General features: G+C 42.4%; 1 protein-coding gene across 2 annotated transcripts in view; it reads left to right on the forward strand.

Annotated features, from left to right (window-relative positions):
- Positions 1-1,256: 1,256 nt before the first annotated feature.
- Positions 1,257-25,171, forward strand: part of DAPK1 (death associated protein kinase 1) — a 195,487-nt gene continuing 171,572 nt past the window's right edge. For both annotated transcript variants that reach the window (XM_073670967.1, XM_073670968.1), the window contains exons 1-2: positions 1,257-1,433; positions 8,002-8,159. In XM_073670967.1, coding sequence (XP_073527068.1) covers positions 8,098-8,159 — 62 coding nt within the window. In that variant the 5' untranslated portion in view covers positions 1,257-1,433; positions 8,002-8,097. The remainder of the gene's footprint in view (positions 1,434-8,001; positions 8,160-25,171) is intronic.

The following is a 25,171-nucleotide window of genomic DNA, read 5'->3' on the forward strand; positions in this document are numbered from 1 at the left end:
CTAGGAGGGCTTATTGCCATTACTAGCATCCAGCACAGGTCAGTATGACCAGGAGAAGATACTGAGGGGCAGACTGTGAGGTAAGGTTATCATTAGGAGGGCTTATTGCCAATACTAGCATCCAGCACACGGTTAGTATGACCAGGAGGAGATACTGAGGGGCAGACTGTGAGGTAAGGTTATCATTAGGAGGGCTTATTACCAGTACTAGCATCCAGCACACGGTGAGTATGACCAGGAGGAGATACTGAGGGGCAGACTGTGAGGTAAGGTTATCATTAGGAGGGCTTATTGACAGTACTAGCATCCAGCACATGGTCAGTATGACCAGGAAGAGATACTGAGGGGCAGACTGTGAGGTAAGGTTATCATTAGGAGGGCTTATTGCCAGTACTAGCATCCAGCACACGGTTAGTATGACCAGGAGGAGATACTGAGGAGCAGACTGTGAGGTAAGGTTATCATTAGGAGGGCTTATTGCCAGTACTAGCATCCAGCACATGGTCAATTTAATCAGGAGGAGATACTGAGGGGCAGACTGTGAGGTAAGGTTATCATTAGGAGGGCTTATTGCCAGTACTAGCACCCAGCACAGGTAAGTATGACCAGGAGGAGATACTGAGGGGCAGACTGTGAGGTAAGGTTATCATTAGGAGGGCTTATTGCCAGTACTAGCATCCAGGACACGGTCAGTATGACCAGGAGGAGATACTGAGGGGCAGACTGTGAGGTAAGGTTATCATTAGGAGGGCTTATTGCCAGTACTAGCATCCAGCACACGGTCAGTATGACCAGGAGGAGATACTGAGGGGCAGACTGTGAGGTAAGGTTATCATTAGGAGGGCTTATTGCCAGTACTAGCATCCAGCACACGGTCAGTATGACCAGGAGGAGATACTGAGGGGCAGACTGTGAGGTAAGGTTATCATTAGGAGGGCTTATTGCCAGTACTAGCATCCAGCACACGGTCAGTATGACCAGGAGGAGATACTGAGGGGCAGACTGTGTGGTAAGGTTATCATTAGGAGGGCTTACTGCTAGTACTAGCATCCAGCACATGGTCAGTATGATCAGGAGGAGATACTGAGGGGCAGACTGTGAGGTAAGGTTATCATTAGGAGGGCTTATTGCCAGTACTAGCATCCAGCACAGGTCAGTATGACCAGGAGGAGATACTGAGAGGCAGACTGTGAGGTAAGGTGGCCAGTCCCTCAGAGCAGTGTACCTGCCTGTCTTTCACCCCTCCCCTCCAGACACAGCGCCTCCTCCCTGCTCTCCTCCTCCTCCTCCTCCAGGCTGTGTACTCCCCGGCAGCTCTGCTGGTGTGTGCTCGGTGGAGAAGACATTGCACCTCCGGACTGGTCGCATGTTGTGCCGGAGCATTGTCCCTTGGTGTGTGCTGCTGCAGCCCCATGGCGCCCTGGCATTGTCTGGTAAGCCACAGCGCCCTTTCTTCTGCTCTCAGCTTCCCTTGTTGCTATTGCTGCCTCGGTGATTGGGAAGAAGGGGCAGTCTCCTATCTGTTGGCACTGATAGGAAAGGCTGGGCTTTATTGTAGAGCAGAGCCTGATGTGCACCCCACCATGATAGATAGGGGTGCTGTGGGGGGCGGCTGTCTCTGAGCTGAGATATTTTGGGGATCCCTGCAGATGGTGGTTAATGAATATTGGCAATATGTGATTGATCAGTGCTGTCTGATAATGATGGTCTGATAGGTTTGTCATTGGCAGTAGCAGTGTACGACAGTAGTGTGATCACAGCCCATCCATGAATAGGGCATGGACTGTGGAGACCAGACCTATATGGCTGGCCGCACAGACCCAGAGATGGCTGTCCCCATCATCTGTATGGGGAAAGGTGGTCATGTCCGCTTGACCCCTAAGAAATGAGCCCTCCGGGACAAGCAGAATAATCGCCGTACAGTAAGATTATGTGCTGATCAAAGTGATTGCCAAGTGCTGACGTTCCAGTGATTGTCTTAAAGATACTCAGACTATGGGGGGATCTTACAATTCTTTTTTTTTTTTTCTCTGACAGCTACGACAAAAGTTTTCTGTACAGATCATATAAATTTTAGTCCCAACTTTTTCAGTATAAGGCATTAATGATGCATGCAGCTTTCCTGGTTGATTTTTTTAGGCAGTTTTCGTGGCAGATTTTCGTGTCAAAACCTGGAGAGGATCCAAAAAGAAGGAAAAATATAAAGGAAAAACTAATATATCTTCCCTTTTGTATCCATTTAAGCCAAACACAAATGGATTTTAAATGTAGGGCATGAGCAGTATTGTACGCCCCTGCCTAATCTGCCACAGAATCTGAGTCCTATGTACAGGTTTCAAGGCAGATTTGCCACAGTATTGCTGACTATTTCATATTTTGTAAATCCACATGTAATAAGTGCGTGCTGATTTTGTGTCAGATTTGTCAGGGGGGTTATTACTACACACATGGATTCACCCTAAAGTACTAATGTTGTAAAAGGAGAGGTCCCCAAAAAGCTGGGTTGGAAATAAATTCCTACAAACTCAGCTGTGACTACTTGTAGGGCATTGGGAGGAATAAATATAAATCCACAGTGACAGAATTAAAAATAAATCTTAGGCAAATATGAAATGTTCGATGGAAAGCTTGGTTGAAGCTTAGTAAATATGCGTTAATCTTACATTTCGTTTTAAGTGTTTGATGACAAACAATGCTGTGGCCCAGAATTTGGCACTAAAGTAAAAATTTCTCCTGGGAAAGCTGGGTGGGAAGCAGAAAAATATATGGAGTATTATTAGTCATTCACGCTTCTGATTCAGCCAAGAAAAGATGTTGGAGGATTCTTGTTTTTCTTTAATTTTACAAATCTTGGTGAATTGGATGTCTCAATAGCCTGCCAGTGTTCCAAAACACAAAAAAGTACCGTATTTTTCATATTATAAGACACTCCCCCCCCCCCCCCCCCCCCTCTCAAATTTGGGGGAAAGTGAGGGGTGCATTTTATAATCCGAATGTAGCTTACCGGCTGCAGTGGAGCGGGGTCCCAGGGTCGCAGCTGCAGGAATGTTCTGGCGGCGGCAGGAGTGGTTGGTTGGAGGTGGTGTTTGGCGGTGCAGGGGCTCTGACGACATTTTTTGAAAGCCCGGAGCCCCCCGCACTTTCCATGCTATTCAATGTGGGAAAATGGCTGCCTGAGGCGGTGAATGCGCAGACTGAGATCTCGTCTCCCCCTATCTCAGTTGCGCATACGCCGCCTCCGGCAGCCATTTTCCCTGAATCCACTGCATTGAGAAGCATGGAAAGTGCGGGGGGCTCCGGGCTTTCACAAAATGTCGTCATAGCCTCCACACCGTCGAACACCACCTCCTACAAGCCTGGGACCCGCAGCATCGCCTCACTCCTATCTCCACCAAACTCTACCTCCTAACAGCCTGGGGGCCGCCACCAGCTTCTTGCATCAGCAACCCTGCCACCTGGCACCCCACTCCACCGCTGCCGCCCCCCCCCCCACCCCAGGGAAGCTACCGTAAAAGCGGATGAGATGCACCACCATTTTATTAAAAAAAAAAAAAAAATCCTATTTTCCTCCCCAAAATTTGGGGAGTGTCTTATAATCTGCAAAATACGGTACTCTATAGCAAGGAACGATTTGAAAGTCACCCGTTTCCTCCACCCATTAATACAGAAACACCCCAACACTTTTTCTAATGTGATCGCTAATTGTGTAAATGCTGTATTCATAGTCCTCATTCAAAATGTGAAATCCAAAAGAACGGCCTGTAAGCCCTAATACACACAGAGAACACACACCATATGTCAAAGACTGATAACACAGAAATCCGACAGCCCTAGAGAAGCCTCAATTGTTCCAGCTCATCTCCTATACAACTCTGTAGGTTTCTTTTCACCCAGCTTTCCCTGGATGCACCCAGCTTTTATGAGGTTATTAACTTATAAGACTAAGTGCACACTACATCTGTACATGAGCCCACAGTATACGTCAGGAGCTTCTCCCGATGTATACTGGGACATGGCCATAGGCCCAAACTGTGTTCCTTCTTTTGGACTCTGGCCAGTACCGTTGCTTAACTGTAGCTGGAATGCTTTTTCCAAGGCCACATTCACACCTCAGTATTAGGTCAGTATTTTACAGTATTTGTAAACCAAAACCAGGAGTGGAACAATCAGAAATAAAATATAATAGAAACACGTCACCACTTCTGTATTTATCACAGCGTATGCACCTGTCGGTAGGCACAAGCATTATGTACCTACCATAATACTATGTTCTCACAATGAGTTTTTGATGTTGCTGATTCTCTGCACCTATTGGGTTATTTGTATTTTTGAGTGCGTTTTTATCTCATTTTTGACTCTGCAATTTTTGTCTTTTTGGGATGTCATGTTATAAATAAAGCCGCTTTGTGTGTAGATCACATATGTTTTTGATGCGTTTCCGCCGTGGAAATGCACTAAAATCTCATGCGTTTTTTACCTGTGGGTTTTCCGTATCTAATGGGGTTGTATGGGAAAAACCTGCATAGCCGCAAGAGAAATTGACATGCTGGGCATGTGAATCACGCACCGCAGATCAGTTTGAGCTGCTCAAAATAAAAGCACAGTGGACATGAGATTTTTCTAAATCCCACCCACTTTGCTGGAACTGTAAGGCTATGTTCACACACGTTGGGTTTTTCAGCGTATTTTGCTTCAGATTTTTATGCAAATTTTCAGCTGCATTTTTTAGTACCAGCAAAGTCTATGAGAAACCAGAATTCTCTGTTCACACTTCTTTTTTTTTTGCTGTGTATTTTGTGCCTTGGTTGTGTTCTTGGAAAATAGAGCATGTCACTTCTTTCAGCGTTTTTTGCAGCGTTTTTTCACCCATAGGAAGTAAAGGGTGGAGAAAAAAATGCTGAAAAAAACACACCAAAAAACGCAGGTACATTTTTTTCAGCGTTTTTGATGGTAAAATAGAATGGGGTTCTTTTTTTTCACAAAACTTTATGTACATGCATAGAGACAGAAGGACAGTGACAAAATGCATCAAAAAACGCAACAACAGCTGATTTCCTGCCAGAGATCAGATTTCTGACTGAAAAAAACACAACATGTGGGAACATAGCCTAAGACGCCTCGTTTTTAATGCAGTAAGAATATGCAGCATCAAAAACAAATTGTGGGTACCCAGCCAAGGGTATTCTGATGGTAGACATGTATGACATGTACACATAGTAACATAGTTTGTAAAGCCGAATAAAGACTTGCGTCCATCAAGTTCGACCTGTTAGTTCTGTAATTGCTAAAGTTGATCCAGAGGAGGGCAAAAACCCCAAATGATTTGGCCAATCTTCACCTGAGGAAAAATTCCCTCCCGACTCTGAAACCAGCAGTCAGAATAAATCCCTGTATCAACCTACTATTTTATTTTATTTTTAAGTATATGCTGAAATCTGCCTGGTATCTAGAAATGCATCCAGTCCCCGCTTGAACTGGTGTAGTGAATCCGACATTACCGTCTCCTCACACAGGATATGCCATGAATGTCCAATTGAGGTTCCACGTCTGAGACTCTCACCTATCCTGAGATTGGGGCCCGTTTTGTAACTGCTATAAATTGGGCAATGGGCTCCCAAGCGCCATTCACTTCTATTGATGATCCAAAAATAGCTGAGTAAGTGCGCTCGACCCTATTGTTGCAGTAGTTCTGTGTCTTAGAGGTGGGACAAAGGATCACCCATTTGGGATGGGATTACCCATCTAGATCTTCTCCCTTTAGATTCCTTTTAACCAGCACCCAGTAATTCAGAAAGTCTTGTTTTCAGCCCAGAACTGCGGTATAATGTGGAATTTCACACGACTAGACGGAGAAGGCCAGTCAGGCTGTTCCGCTGGCTACAAACGCAGTGGTAATAGCTGAACCCATATTTTATTTTGAGCTTTCAGTGGACGTTTTTTGCCCATGTCCCTGACTTCTTCCGCTTCTCTGACCACCTATCTGAGGTCTTACTGATATAAGAATGTTTATGTATCATTCTGTGTACAGCTTACAGGCCCTGCATATACTAGAAATTGTACTGCTACCTTGTAACATTCGGGACAATTACAAGACGCTCCCGCCATTCTGGCTTATTATTGCAGGAAGCTGAGCTGGGGCAATACACATCTCTGTGACTTCAGAAGAAAATATGCTTGAAGGAAGTGAAACTCTTCTCTGCGTTGTGGTTCTCCATTTTTAGCCTATGTAAAACATAGACATATTTTGCATTGTTTGTCTATATACACATTCTAGCCCATAACCCTGAGAGTAATGCGGATTTTCTACTGTATAAATCACCAACATAGATTATAAATAGAGAGGGAAAGTTACTGGTTAGCTGGAAAATGCCATCAGACATCCTGGCTGGGACACATCTAGAAAATAACTAGTGCCACCATATCACCATCTCTAGCTTGTCACATCACCCACTTTATAAAAAAAATTTGGGCTGAGCTATGGTTTCCTGCACTTTTGACCACAGTTTCACCTGATTTCCTAGACTAGGTGGTTTTCCTAAAAAAATAAATAAATTAATTAAAAAAAAAAAAAAAAAAATCAGTGACAGGTAACTGAGGTCACATTGCTGAACGATAGGCTTCGTACTTGGGCTAACAGTAATTTAAGAGGCAGAATCCACCTTTTGGCCCCCTGATGAAGAAGCGAAACGCGCGTCGAGTTGCTTGTGTGGTCAGCCCAGACCTTGTTCCACCATGTCCACAGGTAGTTGAGGATTTGTGTGTTTTGGTTAGTCATTGTTTACTGTTAGCCTACAGACATTTTAAGGTTTCCCATCGGATATTCTTTTCCCATGGTCATTTGCACTGATTTAACATTGACTTGGGTGCTTTATTGTACATCTCTGTTAGTTGAGACTCAATCTGAAGTTTCCTACATTGCTTTTTAGGGAATTATCAGGGATTTTTTTTGTTTTGTCCTGCTTGGATCAATCTACTGTATGTGTATGTATGTCATATCCAGTAAACTATATTCATTTGGGATTTTGGATATATTTATTATTAAATGTGATTAATATCTCACACTTTGTGTGAAATTTTCTTTTCAAGGGGCCAAGTGGCTGATTGATAGGATTCCTATCTTTTTAATTAACCAGAAAATGTGTTGAAGGAAAAATTCAGCCAACCCGACCTACTGTATATTATTTAGTTTTGGAAAAAGTTGAAAAACAAACACATTTCTTACTATGCATCACAACGACGTTACAGATCTTTCATTTTATGCTTGACCTGTTCAGAAATTGATATTATGTAGAGCCTCAAAAGAATACATCAAGTGTATATTGTTACAACCAAGACTTAGAATATAACATCTTTTGTACAGCTGCAGATGGAGTGCTATATCTAGGTGCTAAACATGTAAAGCCTCCATGGCTTAGTATGTTTAAGGATTAGCATGGCTGATCATTATCACGCCCAACAATGATCTGTGGGTGAGTCCCATACACATTAGACTGTAGGCCAACCCCATCGATATCAGCAGGTTCAGACAACGTCTGTCTAATGTCTATGGGAGCCTTAAAGGGGTATTCCCATCTCCAAGATCCTATCCCATTATGTAGTAGATGTACTAATAATAATATTAACAAATTCCTCCAATTAGAAATGTAGTATAGTTTTTCTGATTGGCTATGTCTCTTTCCTCACGAGCAGGCTTTGCAGGACCTTAGGTATCCATGGTTACGACCACTAGCAACTAGCTAACTGTCACTATATCAATGCCTGCACATGGACAGAGTCCTGCATGGTTCAAGAAGTGCCCAACTGCCAGACGATGCCAGTTAGGGATCAGAGGAGAGATGTCTATGGGGGATCCTTAGTTGTCAGCGGTGTGTGTGTGTATATATATGTGTATATGTATATATATATATATATATATATATATATATATATATATATATACACATACATGCTATGTATACAGGATTACCATATATTGATATTTGCTTCTTTTTTTCTATACAGGAAATGTGAGATGTCCAATGATCTCAGCTATCTGACTGGGTTGTGATGACTTCCAGGTGTCTAAAACAGTGGACGTGTACAGAGCATTGAGCCGCCATGACAGTGTTCAGACAGGAGAACCTGGAGGATTTTTATGACATCGGAGAAGAGCTTGGAAGGTAAGCGGCAGCCGTTGGACGGGATGAGGACTGCTTATTTTGATTGACAGTTCTTTTATGCTGCCACTGTGCTAAATGTGTATAATTATAATTACACTTTCCACTAGTAATAGGAGGGCCGTTAGCATTGGTTAAGCTAGACTCAGGCGACTCATGTGAAAATTATATACTAGGTTCCAGCTGTAACCCACTTGTGACTCAGTGTTTCTTACTCTAAGAATGACCTTTATTTTTATTTTCTGCACTGTTCATTGATCTGGGAATATAATTCTAATTATAAAAAATGTGACATTAGGGATTAAGGGCTATCACTTACAATAGTTTATATATGTAGTCCAGGAATTAATGTACTGTATGTTCATAAAGGGCTATCGCTTACATAGCTATGCTGGTTGTATGGACACAGCTATTGTATGGGTAAATTATTGTCCATTTCAGGTATGTGGGTAATGGTGATTGTATAGTGAATACACTAATGTGTGACCATTTTCCTGTACGTGTATGATAGCTTTGCTGATTTGCCAGAAATTTTATAGCACTGCTCAGACTTTACGTCTAGTCCTTATTGAAGCGATACTACAAGGTTATAAGCACACCGCATCTTTTTCAGGTGGATTCTGCATGAAGTAACATTGCAAAACCACCGTAAAATAGAGCATAAAGCACAGCAATGTAAAAATGACATTGCTGTGCACATGTTCAGTCTTTTGTTACTTCTTTTAACTGCTTCGGGGTTCAGAAGCAGTTGAAACAAGTAAAATGTACATTCTTCGGGCAGCTTAGTTTGGAAGCAATCTGCTCTTTATAGTTGAAAGATGGCGGCGCTGCTGCAAAATACGACGACTAAACCCCCAGCAAAGCCGTCGGAAGGAAAAGGTTGTGTGCACATGCCCCAAGTGCGTCTTTTAGGGCCCATACACCTGCTAGATCTCTGTGCATGGAGCCTATATGGCAGTGCATGTATTCTGAATGGCGCCTTAGTACAGAGCTGCACAGGCTTTGTCAGGTGCCAAATGGAGACCCATCCATTCCATATTCCTCCCTATGAAATCGAAGGCATGCCAAGGTAGAATTAAGGGCACGTGGGATGTAATATTAGCAAGACCAAGTCCAACTGCATATTTTGAGGGCCGCAGCATGAATGAACTCATGTTAAAGACATTTAAAAACGCTTTCACTATTAGTTTCTCTACAATTATGATTGGTTTGGGTGCTACCTTTTTCCCCAATTAAGGTAAATTGAGCGAAACGCACACAAAATATAGAACATGCTGTAGTTTTAATTAAAAAAATATCAACCGGCCATGAAAAGGTGAATTTTTTACCATATTGGGTAAAGTGAGCTTTTACAAAATGTATTCATGACAACTGGCCATTGCTGTAAGTAACCACAGCAGCTAAAACGCACCAAATCTGATGGCAATGAAAATACCCCTGGAGAGATCGCTGCGGAGTGTGAGACTATCAGATGTCCTCATTAGCATCTGCTTCACACTCCATCATCACTTTGCTTAGGGTGGGGTGACACCAGTTAGAAACCTAAAGTTTGCACCGGTGACAGTATAATTTGCACATGATGTATGTGGCTCTGACTGCTGATCATAGAAACTTTTCACATCTAATCTACTAAATAGATAACTGTAGATAACTGTGCAGGGAGGGACGTCAGTGGGTGGCTTCCCTCCTCCATCACTCACACTACAGTAGTCACATAACAATGGATGGGATTCTTCCCTTACAATAGGTCTCATCTACTTTACTTTCAGCCCCCCCCCTCCCCAGACAAGAGCAAATACTGAAGCCCCCCACTTTCCCTCTAAATAACTAGCAACTGCTTATGGATGCCAGTGGCATAGTCATTAATGTCTCGCATGTCTTCTGAAACATGGTATGTATGAACGCTGACCTACATCAGTGAAAGTCTACGGATTTCCAGGTATCCAATATAGTATGTTATTTTTGTAGGCATTAATGTGCTAAAGGAAAACTGTAATGGACTGATGTTGTCTGTTCACATGGCAGAATTCAGTTTCTTGTAGCATAGAAAATGGTAAAAATCATTGTTGACCACCCAATGGCTAAAACACAATGTCGTTTTTTGAGACTAAATCCAGCAGAAGTAGTATTAGTCCTTTGTGTATATTTTCCACTCCTTTATCAGTCTTTTTGTCTTTAGCCGAAACAACTGCATTAAAAATGGCATGTGTGAATCCTGCCTTAGAATAGCTATCTAACTACAACAGTTTGAAAAAGTCTTTATCGAGGTCTTCTGAATTACCAGATACACTTTTCTTTAGCAATGTTGTGGAGGTGGCTGATAGAAGTGAATGACCTGTAAATTGCAATGAAACATGATCTTACTATGATAATTACCTTGAAGGTTCTTCCTCATGTGACCTTTTTAGACCGATCTTACAGATATGACATTGGCCTGAGTTTGTTTCTTACACCCACAAGTATTTTGTCAGGATCAAACCAATTCTCATTTTACTTTCTTGTTAGGATGGTCTTAACATAAAATCTTTTTGTTCCCTATAGTAGAGTTGACTTTCTGATATATGTCCTATGCCGTTTACATTGTAATTGTCACACACACTTTTCACATGTAGGATCAATTTTAAGACAGGTTTTAATTAAATCAATTGTCAATTTATAGCCATCATACACATACAGTACAGACCAAAATTTTGGACACACCTTCTCATTTAAAGATTTTTCTGTATTTTCATGACTATGAAAATTGTATATTCACACTGAAGGCATCAAAACTATGAATTAACACATGTGGAATTATATACTTAACAAAAAAGTGTGAAACAACTAGAATATAAGACATATTTTCAGGTTCTCCAAAGTAGCCACCTTTTGCTTTGATGCCTGCTTTGCACACTGTTGGCATTCTCTTGATGAGCTTCAAGAGGTAGTCACTGGAAATGGTTTTCACTTCACAGGTGTGCCCTGTCAGGTTTAATAAGTGGGATTTGTTATCTTACAAATGGGGTTGGGACCATCAGTTGTGTTGCGCAGAAGTTAGGTGGATAAACCGCTGTTAGTCCTACTCAATAGTCTGTTAGAATTTGTATTATGGAAAGAAAAAAGCAGCTAAGTAAAGGAAAAACGAGTGGCCATCATTACTTTAAGAAATGAAGGTCAGTCAGTCCGAAAAATTGGGAAAACTTTGAAAGTGTCCCTAAGTGCAGTTGCAAAAACCATCAAGCGCTACAAAGAAACTGGCTCACATGAGGACCACCCCAGGAAAGGAAGACCAAGAGTCACCTCTGCTTCTGAGGATAAGTTTATCCGAGTCACCAGCCTCAGAAATCACAGGTTAACAGCAGCTCAGATTAGAGACCAGGTCAATGCCACACAGAGTTCTAGCAGCAGACACATCTCTACAACAACTGTTAAGAGGAGACTTTGTGCATCAGGCCTTCATGGTAAAATAGCTGCTAGGAAACCACTGCTAAGGACAGGCAACAAGCAGAAGAGACTTGCTTGGGCTAAAGAACACAAGGGATGGACATTAGACCAGTGGAAATCTGTGCTTTGGTCTAATGAGTCCAAATTTGAGATCTTTGGTTCCTACCACTGTGTCTTTGTGCGATGCAGAAAAGGTGAACGGATGGACTCTACATGCCTGGTTCCCACTGTGAAGCATGGAGGAGGAGGTGTGATGTGTGGGGGTGCTTTGCTGGTCACACTGTTGGGGATTTATTCAAAATTGAAGGCATACTGAACCAGCATGGCTACCACAGCATCTTGCAGCGGCATGCTATTCCATCCGGATTGCGTTTAGTTGGACCATCATTTATTTTTCAACAGGACAATGACCCCAAACACACCTCCAGGCTGTGTAAGGGCTATTTGACCAAGCAGGAGAGTGATGTGATGCTATGCCAGATGACCTGGCCTCCACAGTCACCAGACCTGAACCCAATCGAGATGGTTTGGGGTGAGCTGGACCGCAGAGTGCAGGCAAAAGGGTCAACAAGTGCTAAGCATCTCTGAGAACTCCTTCAAGATTGTTGGAAGAACATTTCTGGTGACTACCTCTTGAAGCTCATCAAGAGAATGCCAAGAGTGTGCAAAGCAGTCATCAAAGCAAAAGGTGGCTACTTTGAAGAACCTAGAATATAAGACATATTTTCAGTTTTTTCACACTTTTTTGTTAACTATATAATTACACATGTGTTAATTCATAGTCTTGATGCCTTCAGTGTGAATGTACAATTTTCATAGTCATGAAAATACAGAAATTTCTTTAAATGAGGTCTGTCCAAACTTTTGGTCTGTACTGTACATGATGTGTATGGGGGCCTCTCAACTCTCAGAACCTTTGGGGGAGTGAATGATTGGGCTGCTGGAAATGTAACACTAGATACTTTTATTTTTAGGGGAGACAAGCAGCTGACAGAAGTGTCTCTCTCCCTGTTGAAAACACTTGAACACTTGGCCAAGCTGAGTGCGCATGTGTATGGAGACATCGGGAGAGATAACTGTCTGTGTAGTGTGTATGGCCAGCTTTACATACATCACTTTAGATTGATATCAGTGCTGAGTCGTCGGAGTCAATTTTGGTGGAGTCGGTATAAAATGGAACGACTCCTAAAATACAGTATATAATGAATTGCGTACAGTAGTCAAATGCTAAATGCAGTATGTGCTGTAAATGTTTTTATAAGAATTTAGGAAAGTTATGAAATGTCCTATAAATGTCTGTTCTGTTCCTGATCTAAGGATCTCGGCTTTCAGTTGAGATGAATCTGTACTGCTCTTTATGTACATGCTCAGTAGTGAGGCCGGGCTGTGGAGTCCGAGTCATGGAAATTGAGGAGTCAGAGGTTTGGCTTACCAACTCAACAGCCCTGATTTGATATTGGCCTGATGGGACAGGTTGATCCGATAACAGGATATGTAAAGGTATTCCCTCTACATTTCTGGAATTTACTTTATAAACTGCATTAAAATGGCATATGCCCTCTTCTCTCGTATACCAGCCTGCATCTGCTGAGCAGTGACCGCAATTACTTTAGATAGAAGTATTGCTATTTATGCCATTTTCTTGTACGTTTTCATGTGTCTCCAATGTTTTACTGCAATTCGCCATATTATAATACAATGTTTTCATTATTTTGTTTTTTCACTGATAAGCTTCTATAAGGGTATGTGCACACGATGCAGAAATGAAGCAGAAAATTTCTGCATCATTTCTGCATCTCCCTGGCAGAAAAAACGCATGCAGATTGTGCATGCGTTTTTCCTGCAGAATACATGCGGATCCACATGCAGATTCACATGCGTTTCCGCATGCAGATTGACAAGCGCTTTCCAGGCGATGTTAGCATCACCTGGAAAGTGCTTGATAACTAGGTCACACTATATAAATCCATGCAAACAGCATGGATTTATACAGTGTGAACCGAGAGAGTGTATATACTTACCTCCGATGGCCCGCGCTGTCCTGCTTTACACTCCGTTCTCCCGGCTGCCGGCAACTTTGAATTGAAAGACCTGCCGACGTCAGCGTCACGTGACCCGTCACATGACTCTGACGTCACTGCCAGTGCCGGGAACCAAGCAGGAGCGCTGTGCGGGCCGACAGATGGTAAGAATACATTTATTTTTTATTTTATTCTTCTTTTACAGCTTTTTTAATGGTACCTGGGTGTGGATGAGACTCTCCTCTCCTCCACACCCGGGTACCATCCGCATATTAGAACGCACCAATTACGCAAGTACAAATGCTGTCTTGCGGAATTGGCGCGTTCTAATGCAAGTCAATGGCGGCGAAATCGCCGCGTTTCCGCAAAATTAATTGACATGCTGCGGATTTTTGACCGCAGCGTTAACGCTGCGGAAAAATCCGCATCATGGGCACAGCACATGCGGATTTCCATTGGGGAACATTGCTTCCCTTCTACCATGCGTTTTTCATGCGTTTCCGCGGCGTTTACGCAACTGCAAAAACGCCGCGGAAACGCATGAAATACGCATCGTGTGAACACAGCCTAAGTGGTATCCTAATAATGATAATAAGAGTTGGCTGGTTACTTGTATTATTGCAGACATGATATGTGGTGTGTGCTGTATCTGCTCAAGTTCAAGCTTTATTAGGTTGGAGTATAAAGTTTGGGTATGTGAATACTCTCTGCCAATTTTAAACAAAGTTTTCAGGCTGGTGAAATCTATTTAAGCAGGTGTAAGGACAAGTATGCTTAGCTTTATTTCTGTGTAGAATTCCATTTGTGAAAACATTTTTAAAGCACAATTGTAGCAAAAATTAATGCAATTATTGTGGTTATAATTATTTCTTCAGACAGAGCTCGTAGTGAAAATTCCAAAAAGTAGTGTGAACCAAAATTTAGAGAAGTTGTCTAGAGCAACCCCTTTCACATTGTGGCTACACCCCAAGCGAACAGCCTTGCTTGACTAGACACACTCTGGCACTGTCCAATGATTTGTTAATTTCCATAATAAATTTCTATAAATTGCTTTAATAATTGCTAACTAGTGCTTTGTGGCCTGCTGGGAAAATGATGATCAAGAAGAAATGAACTTGCATGTACTTTGCACTTGTTTATTGAAACACACTTTTGTCTCTGGATCCGAGTTATTTCTTATTAAAGGTTATTGCATAATGATGAATGAATAAACGAATGCGGAGTGTGATCTTGTTTTACAGCCCAGGTATAAGTATTGCATAAATTTGCTATCAGTAGTCCTTGGCAGTACGTAACAGTACATGCTTCATTGCCCTACGCCTTGTCTGAAAGACTGGCAAGTGTCCCCTAATTTGACAACCTCCCCTGATGGTGAGCGGATTATGGGTGTCTATTTGTTGGAATATCGGTCAAAAAGCTGTTTAGGTCAGGGCAAATTACATACAGTATTTTTCAATTATTTATTGCATTCAATTGGTAACCATATTCCGAGCAAGTAAGTCACATTTTGCAGTGGATCTCCGCTATGGCTGATTAAGGAGACTAGGACAACAATATTGCCCTTTTTAAGGTCATGTTTATGGGGTTTGTCCTGAGAGGAAAACTACTTTCTGCTCTAGTTATGCTTACCGATATTCATATTATATGATCCATTGAGTATAGTAAACGTATGCGAACACCCTACTTACTGTACAAAATAGTGTACAAATAGCTTAAAGGAGTTGTCCACTACTCGGACAATACCTTCTCTATCGCTGTTTCCCTCAAATAAAATAATAGCAGCTATACTCCAGTATAGGCGCTGTTCCAGCGGTTTCGGAACTGGCTATCTCAGGGCTCGCGTGACATTACGTCATGCAATCCCTGTAGCCCATCAGCTTCCTATCCACTCTTCCCTCATTTGGACATAACTAATATCCGGAGTTTGTGAGAGACTGCCGCCGCAGCTCTTTCTCTGGATGTCTAGTTTGTCCGAAGGAGGGGAGAGTGAAGAGGCCGCTGATTTGCTGCAGGGATTGCCCCCCCACACTGATGAGTATATCTGATATTATTTTGCTTGGAGGAAACATAGTGATTGTGAAGGGGTTGTCCAAGTAGTGGTCAACCACTTTAATTCACTGGTGCAGTTGTAAAATATTCCTTTACGGATAAGTTTAAATGTAATAGAAATCCTGCAGATTTTACCTGTGGATTTGCGGCAGTAAAATCTTTAGTGGATTAATGTACCAGGCAAGTGGATGATATATAACACATTTTACCCATGTGCTGTGGAAACTTTGTTAATGGAAATGACCCACAGTGCATAATTAAAATGGTTAGTCGCTTCAACAAACTGCAAAAATCAATAGAACAAGCGAATATAAGAAATTGTAATATATATTGTAATATATCTTATCAGCAAAATGTTTTTTCCTATGAGTCACTTCTTCTCCTGCCTTTTGAACTTGCCATTCACTATGAAACACAGATTGTCTGCTCACTGAGGGATCATATTACAGCTGCCTATTGAAATCTATGTTTAAAAAGAGAGAATTCCAGACTCCCAATATGCCCCTTCTACTACTTTCTAATTAACGTTTTACCTCATCCTAGGGCTGGATTCACAACTACACTGCTTAGTAATGCTGTTTGATGTCCTATATGCTGTTGTTCCTGAACACGAGAATATATACAAAGGATAAAACTGGTAAAATATGCAGGACATGAGCCATACTATAGCCAAACATAGTGTTATGCCTCATCAAGTATCAAAGGCACAGAGTATATTCCTCAAAAATCTTCTTTATTCATCCCGACATATAAAATTAAAACTGCACCAGTCGACCTATCAAGCAATAAATTAGAAAAATGTCATACTCCTACACAGAGACATAGGATGCTATTTATGGTGGGAGATTAATTGGCCACTCCTAACTCCTCCCACTTGTAACACCTACGTTGTTATGGGAACGCTAAACAAACATATTAATAAGTAGCATCACAAAGAGGTTTAAAATCATGTATTATAATTACAAGTATGGCAGGACAGTATAATCCTGTATATATACAAACCCAGATGTTTTTAGTGTAGATCCCAACTAAATATAAAGTTACACGCCCGCCGCTAGGTTCAGATAGGGGCGAGACAGGTTACATGAATTCTTTGGAATCCTGGGGGAACCGTTACTCAGGGCGACCATAGACCATGTGCTGCAGCTTCTCTCAGGCACACAGGGGTATTGACCCTCAGGCACAGACACATAGGTTGTTTCACTTGCTGATCAGACACACTTGACAAGAGTCCTCATAAATGGTAGCATTTAATAAGAAGCCGCACAGCCAGTGCAAATTAAGTCTTAGGCTGCGTGCACACGATGCGTTTTTCATGCGTTTCCGCAGCGGAAACGCATCGAAACCGCATGGTAATCCGCACCCCTTTGTCCCCAATGGCATTCCACAATGTCAATGCACATGCTGCGGATTTTTCCGCAGCGTTTCTGCAGCGCTCATAAATCCGCAGCATGTTCATTAATTTTGCGGAAGCGCCGCCATTGACTTGCATTGAGATGCATAGAATCCGTGTCTGTACATTTGTACAAGCGGATAACATGCGTCTCAATGTGCAGATGGTACCCAGTTCTGGAGGAGAGAAGACTCTCATCCAGACCTGGGTACCATTGTACCTGTAAAAAAAAGAATAAAATAATAAAGTTTATATTCACCTGTCCGGCGGCCCCAGCAGCACTTCTCCTTCCAGGACCTGAGATGACGTCGCGGTCATGTGACCGCAGGCTGTCTCGCGAGATGCCGGCAAGCCAGGAAGGAACCAGGAAGGAGCGCGACAGCTCACGCGGCGGCATCGGAGGTAAGTATAGCTTTATTTTTTTATTTTTTCGGTCACACTGTATAAATGCATGCCGTTTGCATGGATTTATACAGTGTGACCTAGTTGTCAAGCACTTTCCAAGTGATGCTATCGCCTGGAAAGTGCTTGTCAGTCCGCATGTGGAAACACATGCGTTAACGCATGTGGATACGCATGTGAATCCGCATGTATTCTGCAGGAAAAACGCATGCACAATCTGCATGCGTTTTTTCTGCCAGGGAGATGCAGAAATGCTGCAGAAATTTTCTGCTTCATTTCTGCATCGTGGGCACATAGCCTTATGAGCAACAGGCTCCAGTGACAAGCAGTACAGTTTCCTTAGCAGCACAGCAGTTCACAGTCTTCCTAGTAGTACAGGACAGCACAGTTCTAATGCAAAGGCATATTAATGAACACAGCATTCTGTACAGCACAGTGAGATGGAGGGGGGGGGGAGCGTTTGCTGAGGGAGATGATCCCTGTGACACCACTTCTTACAGTCCTTATCTTTCTGCCTGACAATACTCTGCACTGCTAGTTCAGGAACTGTACCTGACCTGTGCTTAGCTTCACTCCTGACTTGAATCCTTTTCACTTGCAGGGGGCTTCTGTGAGATACAGAACACACACACACCATCTTCTTCAGCTCCAGCCAGACAATAAACAAGTTCCCCACAATCCCCCTGGGGCTCTGTTAAAACACTCCCCTTCTCCTGTGACTGTGTTAACCTCTCTAGTTGCTGGATTCTTCTGGGGCACACCACTTCCTGTCTTATGTGCTTGTGTTACTTCTAATAGTTGCTGAATGCTGTTAAAGCAACAGCACTACTTCTGCATGTCACAAAGAGCATTTATTAGATCCTTTTATAGGAAAAAGTTGATCCACTCACGGTGTTAAAGGGAATCTGTCACCTCCTGGGTGATATCAGACCTACTATGGGCATACAGGTGATAGAAAAGTAAATACTTACCTGTATGGCCCATAGCAGAGGTCTGATTGCAGAGAAATCTGGTTTTATAAAGTCTGTTTTCCAGAGGCTTGGTGTCCGGGAACGCCAAGCAAACCCCTCCTATCTGCTTACTATTCCCCTAAATCGCCCTGCTCTGCCTCCCCTCCCATGCATGCGCTTAGTTTCCCTCCGGCCCAGTTTGGCTGCATACTGCTCTATCCACAACAGTTTTATGCCTTAAGGAGATAGAGCTGCAATGAAATGGTGTTGCTCAGGTGTAGAGCCATAGTAATACATGCTGTGGACGTGGAACTGGGCTTTAGAGGGGTTGTTCAGTTTACAATTTCTATTTCATATAGCTTAGTAGGCAACTCTGAGTTGATAGATGGGGTTTTGGTATTTAGGACCCACCTCTGTTGTTCAGAATGGGAAACGGTTAGACCGGTATCACACATCTGTGAAACACAGACCATTTTCACATTGGTAAGACCCGGCCCAACTCCCAGGTCTCTTGCTGTGGAGCAGTTAGCTTAGTTCGGTAGACCTGGCATTCAGCCTGGGTCTTCTGATGAGAGAATAGTTTGTGTGAAACCTACCTTACAATGAGCATCTCTCACTCTGAAGGACCAATCCTGTATAACACAGTCCGTTGATGTGAATAGGCAGTGTGTAATACCTACATTCCCCTCCGGTGGTGCTGCAGGGAATTTGAACTGTTACTACCAGGTTTCTCCACAGATTACAGCTGATCTCTTGAGGTCCAAGCAAGTGGGGCACTTTGGCATCTGTTAGTGAAGAGATCCCCCTGATGGTGCCAAAGTAGTTGTGATACTTCATAATTGTTATACATTTCAGTGGAAGTTAAAGATCATAAAGATGTCAGCACTGGGCCATGCTCCCAGTCTGTATGAGTATGTCCATTTGAAGAGAGAACCCTGGGATATTTTTTAAGGTCTCTTGCAGCATTTGGCAGTGTTCTTCACATTCATTATTGGAGTGTTTGTGAAGTGGATGATGAAGTCTGTCTCGCTTGTAGTTACACTAAGTGACTTCTTTTATTTTATATCTGATCTTTGTCACTGGGCGAGTACTAATTCAAGATAGTTTAGTGGAACATGGAAAATGTATCTCTGGAAGAGCAACATCAGCAAAAAAATCTAAAGTGATAATGTCTTAGATGCCCATGACAACTAATGGAGTGACCCATGTATAGTAGACCATTGCTTGCCAACCATAAATTAGCAATTACTGTATTTTCAAGTTATTCTTCAAATAAATTCTTATATAAATTGGCATAAAGTGGTGTAAATTTTGAGGAACTTTGTTGGAGGACGTCCTCACACCTCATCCAGACCTAACATCGTCCACTTTGGCAAGCATCCCAGGGCTGGCGTAAAATCGCCAAATGTTGCAAAATTTTTGTGCAACTTCATGTTGCGATATTTCTAGGTGCTGAAGTCCATCTTTCCTATGTGAATTAGCAGGTCATAATTATATGTCTAAGGCCGGGGTCCCACTAGGGTATGGCATCGGATGCGAGATGCTAATGTCACTCTGCTCCGGCTCTGCTGCTAGTGGGAGCCGAGTGTCAGTTCTCCGTGCTCCGATCCTCTCGCATCAGTGGATCGCAGCACAGCTGCGGAGGAGATGGAGAAATTCATTTCTCTATCCCCTCCATTTCTGGCGTCTCTGGGAATCGCACTGCATTCGGGTGATATCTGAGTGCAGTGCGATGTTTCACACTCACCCATACACTTATATGGGTGTATGCGATCCGAATCCAGCATGCAATCGCAGATGTGAGTTGCCCCATAGGTTAACATTCTGCCGAGTGCAATCCGATAAAAAAATCTGATTGCACTCGTCTGATTACATTGCAAGTGAAAGCGAGCCCTAAAAGTATCTATCGTAGGTTCACTATTCCTTTGGCGTCACTGATATTCTTGGTTACTGGCGTCAGGCTTTATGTGATCTGTTCTTAAAGGGAACCTGTCATGTAAACGCTATTACCCTGGAGATATGGGGTTAGTTTCCAGGTTAATAGTGTTCTGACACTCTGCGGCGCCCACACTGAGCGTTCCGCTGTCGGTAGGAAATTAAAGGGGTTTTCCCACGAACAAAAATTCATTATAATCAGTGGCTGTTTCTGACCGTGTACGGAACATACCACATCTCCTGGCCAGGGGAGGAAGCAAAAGACAACACAAACATTACAGCAGGGGATCGCAGAGGATTCATTTTGTAAGGTAAAATATTGTTTAAAAACAGGCAGTGAAATATTTTATCTCACAAAATGAATCATTTGCGATCCTGTGCTGTAATGTCTGTATACTCTTTTGCTTCCTCCCCTGCTCAGGAGATGTGGTTTGATCAGACCATGTTCCGTACATGGTCAGACACAGCCATTGATTTTAATGAACTTTTGTTTGTGGGAAAACCCCTTTAACTTTGCTCCCCCGGTAGTGTTCGGCTTCCATTCATTTGGTGGTGCCAGCTGGGTTTCTGTCACCGCTCTGTGCATAGAGCGAGGTGTCTGTAACTGCACTCCCGGCACTGGCTGACTTCAGGCTCAGCATTACGCCAGGGTCACACTGGCGTATAAATTGGATGAGTGGTATCCGATTTTCTTATTGGATAGCAATCTGTCTGTGAAAAAAATCACAGTATGCTGCGATTTCACTCTGAAATCAGATGCCATTTGCTCATTCAAGTGTATAGGAGCGTGGAAAACATTGGATTGCACTTGGCTGACATCTGAGTGCAGTCTGATTTCCGCAGACTCGCACAATGGAGAAGATGGAGAAATTTTGTTCTCCATCTTCTCACAATGTGCTCCGAATCTCTCATCTGAGAGAATCGGATTACATTATGCTGACACTTGGATCAAATTCTTAAAGAGTTTGATCGGAGTGTCATTATGCCTTATAGTCAGCTGTCAGTCAGTGTAGGGGAAGCAGTCACAGATGCCGCTGTGCTGACTGAAACCAAGCTGGCGCCACCCCTATGGGAAAAAAGTTAATTTCCTCCTGGCAGAGGGGCTCTCAGTGCAGGCGCCGCACTGTGTCAGAACGCTATTAACCTGCAGGTTTATAGCGTTATTTTTCATGACAGGTTCCTTTTAATGCATAACTAATAGAATATTATATTTTAGAGGTACTTTCCTTCTAGTGCTATATCTCTTGCTTCTGTTCTATAAACTGTGACATTGGCCATGATGACGGTCATCCAGCCGTGTCTGTACTTAATACTATGGCTTCTCCAGGACTTTGCACTGAGTGATTGGTTAATTGCTGTCAAGTTCGGAGGTTGTAACATATGACTTATTCATCATATTCCACTTAAATCTCATACAGAAATGTAGATGGGGATATAAGAGTGACTTATCTTTTTGGGTGACCCAGCTTTCTACCCAGAGAGTGTACCATCTGACCCTACATAACGTCTTCATATCAAGCAGTTTTACAAGGCGTATTTTTTTTTTAATCTTACTTTCTGGCAGTTCCAAAAAAAAAAAAACCGAGCTGCTCTGTAATCTTGTGAGGCAGGAGCTGCTAATAACAGCTCTCGCTCTCTGGAGTTTAATTATACCAGGAGATGCCTTCAATTGCAATCACATTCTGTGAACTGCAGAACTTTCCATTCCAAGTTACATTAAATTGTCGATCATTTCTCGGTCTTCCCTGGAATGTCTAAGTAAATAAGAAACTGTCCCTAGTTATGCTGCCTCCTCTTACTGCTGGCACATACACAGGGAATCCACGTCATATTGATGAGCAGTTATTATATGAGCTGCCTCATTGGTCATGTAGCAATCTGATGTCCAATTCTGGTGCCACAGCTGGCAGTGCCCAGGTAGCCAGTGCTGTCTGAGGAGCCTACATGGACTGTCGCTGCTGCGGAGCCCAGAAAGTTATTGCTGGCACAGGCCTTCCTGAACAATCAGCCTGGCAATGTGGATGTGCCCAGCATTGTATTTTGTCTGAGATTTTACCCTTAGGCTGTACTGAATTGTCTGGTTTTGGCCGTGTAAACACATAACTACTAAGCTTTGAAATCCGGACTTCCTTCTTTTTAGGCACACAAAGTAATTCTCTTAGGTTGTTATTAATTCATTTTTTTAATGTTGCAGTTGGTTTAGTTAGTAGTGCCATTGTTTAATTTCTGTACCTAGATCAGTGTTAGAGCCAGCAGCAGACATTCACCTATGCTAGCACAGTAGGTGGGCTCCTTGCACTACAGTAGCTATTTCAAAAGCCTTCCGTAATCTTCTTATTTTGGTCTAACAGTAATTGTGAGCTATGAAATTCATTAACTTAATCTACATGCATTCGTTCGTTCATTCATTCATTCATTCATACATACATACATGTACGTACATACATACTGTACAAACGTACATGCATTCTAACCTTGCATGCTTTTCGGGTGGCAGTGGGCCCCTACCAACTGGCCCTCTATATAACACAGGTGGCACGTAACTACTGCATTGGGCAACACGTGTAAAACTGTTAGGTAAAGTTCCCACTTGCAGAAGCATTCTTTTTTTTTTTTTTTTTTTTTTTGCAGGTGTCTACACTAAAATATGCAATAGCAATGTGCTATGATTATTGCATTTGTGCTCCCTTCTCTATGTGCATTATGCCTTTTTATGCACTTCTGGGGCAGATTTGCTGGAGCTTTTTTTAATGCTTTTTTTTGCCGAAACACTGATTCTGCAGGTAAAAATGCGAGTGTTTTTTACATGCTTTCTTTTAGGCTCCTTTGTTGAAGCATTGAGAAATAAAAACCTAGTTCAGCAGTGTTTTCTAAAGCAGTGCTACAGTGTTTTTTTTTTTTTTAATTTTTTTTTATTGCAGTGCTGGAGTGGTGCTACTAATGTAAGGCCGCTGGACTTGGTCTTATACTTACAATTCACCAGCTATGCACCACTCCGGTTGGTCTTCAGCAGTTTGTGGCCTGCCAGATCGCTCCAGTGTTTTCTGGAGCAAGCCAGAGGTCGCTCTCACAGACTTGTGTTGAATTGTCACGTTCTGGCTCACATAGACTTGCACTGAGAGCTTGTGACCATTACTTCTGTCTTGTGGCCAGTCAGAACTTTCAGTCACAAGATGGTGCATGAGACTGGGAAGAGCTGAAGACGGCGGGTGCTGTGTATAATATTAGGCAGATTTTCTGCACAGTAAAATGCAGTGTTTACACTGTGTGAGAACAAGGCCATCTACCGATCAAAAATGGAGTTGACAACCCACTACAAGATCAAAAAATACCATAAACTCACTTATTGGTAACTGTTTCTTTACTAATTAGAAGTAAAGAGAAAGAAACATTATATATCTCTGCCTTAATCTGCATTCAAACATCTGTGTAAAAGCGTGCTGCTCAATCTTTATTCTTTATTTTTTCCCACGTACAAGTGCTATCCATTTTTCTCACGAATTGCGTATGTACCTGTGATGGTCCATGGGCCATTCACATGTCCGGAAAATCGCGGAGATATGCGTGATTTTACTCTGAAGGTCGGACCAAAATTGGCAATACAAGTCTACGGATCTGTGAAAAAAATCTGACTGCACTTGGATGACATCTGAGTGAGGTCCCATTTTCACGGACTATTAGAAAGAAGGTGGATAAACTTTTTTTTTTTTCTCCACATGAGAAAAACTGATGACATTCGGACCACACTTTGATCAAGCTCTGATCAAAATAATCAGTCCGTTTTTCTCATACGTGAGAAAAACTGATGTCTGAATAAGGCCTTAAATGGTTAATCCCATTTTAGACATTTAGTGGCATATCCATTAATTCAGCACATATGTCTAGGACCAGAGTCCCTGATTCCCTCACTACCTAGTTAGGTGGCTACTGAGAACAAAGCGGTAGCAAGGCTTGCATGGCGCTCTCTATTCACTTCTATGGAAGTTCTATCAAAAACAGCAGCTCAGGCCACGCTCAGCTGTTTTGAGAAGTCCAATAGAAGTGAAAGGACAGAGCGGTGTATGCGCTGCAACCTCTGATGAATGGGACTGAGGGATGGAAGAAATTCAAGCACATTCTCGAAATAGATGTGGGTCACGTAGATATGCCATAAATGTCTAAGGTGAGAATAACCCCTTTAATGCTCTAGCTTTCATTTGGAGACGGCTGTATAACATAAGGACAACCGCGACAGTAAATTCTTGGCATAGTATAGTGAACAGCACACAAAAATAAATATTCTATTACTCTGTGTCCGCCAAACTAGCGAGGATGTGAAAAGCCTTGTGAAAGCTTTTGGGCGAAAAGCGCGTTGAATCTTTTGCAGACACTGTGGGACTGGCAGGTACTCCTGTGTGTTAACATGTTATTGTTACTCACACCTTGAGATACGGATCTGTCTATAGTAATTTACATAGGTGCATGCTTCCCTTCATTTCATAAATCCTCTCTTGCAATCATGCCCTTTGATTTGCCGTGTGCTTTACCATGTCCATTACCAGTATTCTTATAATAAGCACTGTTCTAATCTACTAATGAAATTCATTTGAGGTTTGGAGTAATCTTTTTTTTTTTTTTTTTGGGAGTAATCTTTTGGAATATATTTATTGCACTATGCACTTTACGTGATAATATTACTCTTTTGGATTTGAGCATTTTTATTGTCATTTGGCCATTTTCTGACTGTGCAAGTCCGATGAAATACATTGTATGTTGGAATCTGCTCTTTTTGGCATGTGCTAGTCCTTAGCTAATTCCATGGTGTCTTTGTCAACTTGGGTATTTTTCCTTCTCTTATTCTCA

Source organism: Phyllobates terribilis, unplaced genomic scaffold, assembly GCF_046119375.1.
Source record: "Phyllobates terribilis strain yellow unplaced genomic scaffold, ASM4611937v1 Scaffold_1__5_contigs__length_1240528914, whole genome shotgun sequence".
NCBI lineage: Eukaryota > Metazoa > Chordata > Amphibia > Anura > Dendrobatidae > Phyllobates > Phyllobates terribilis.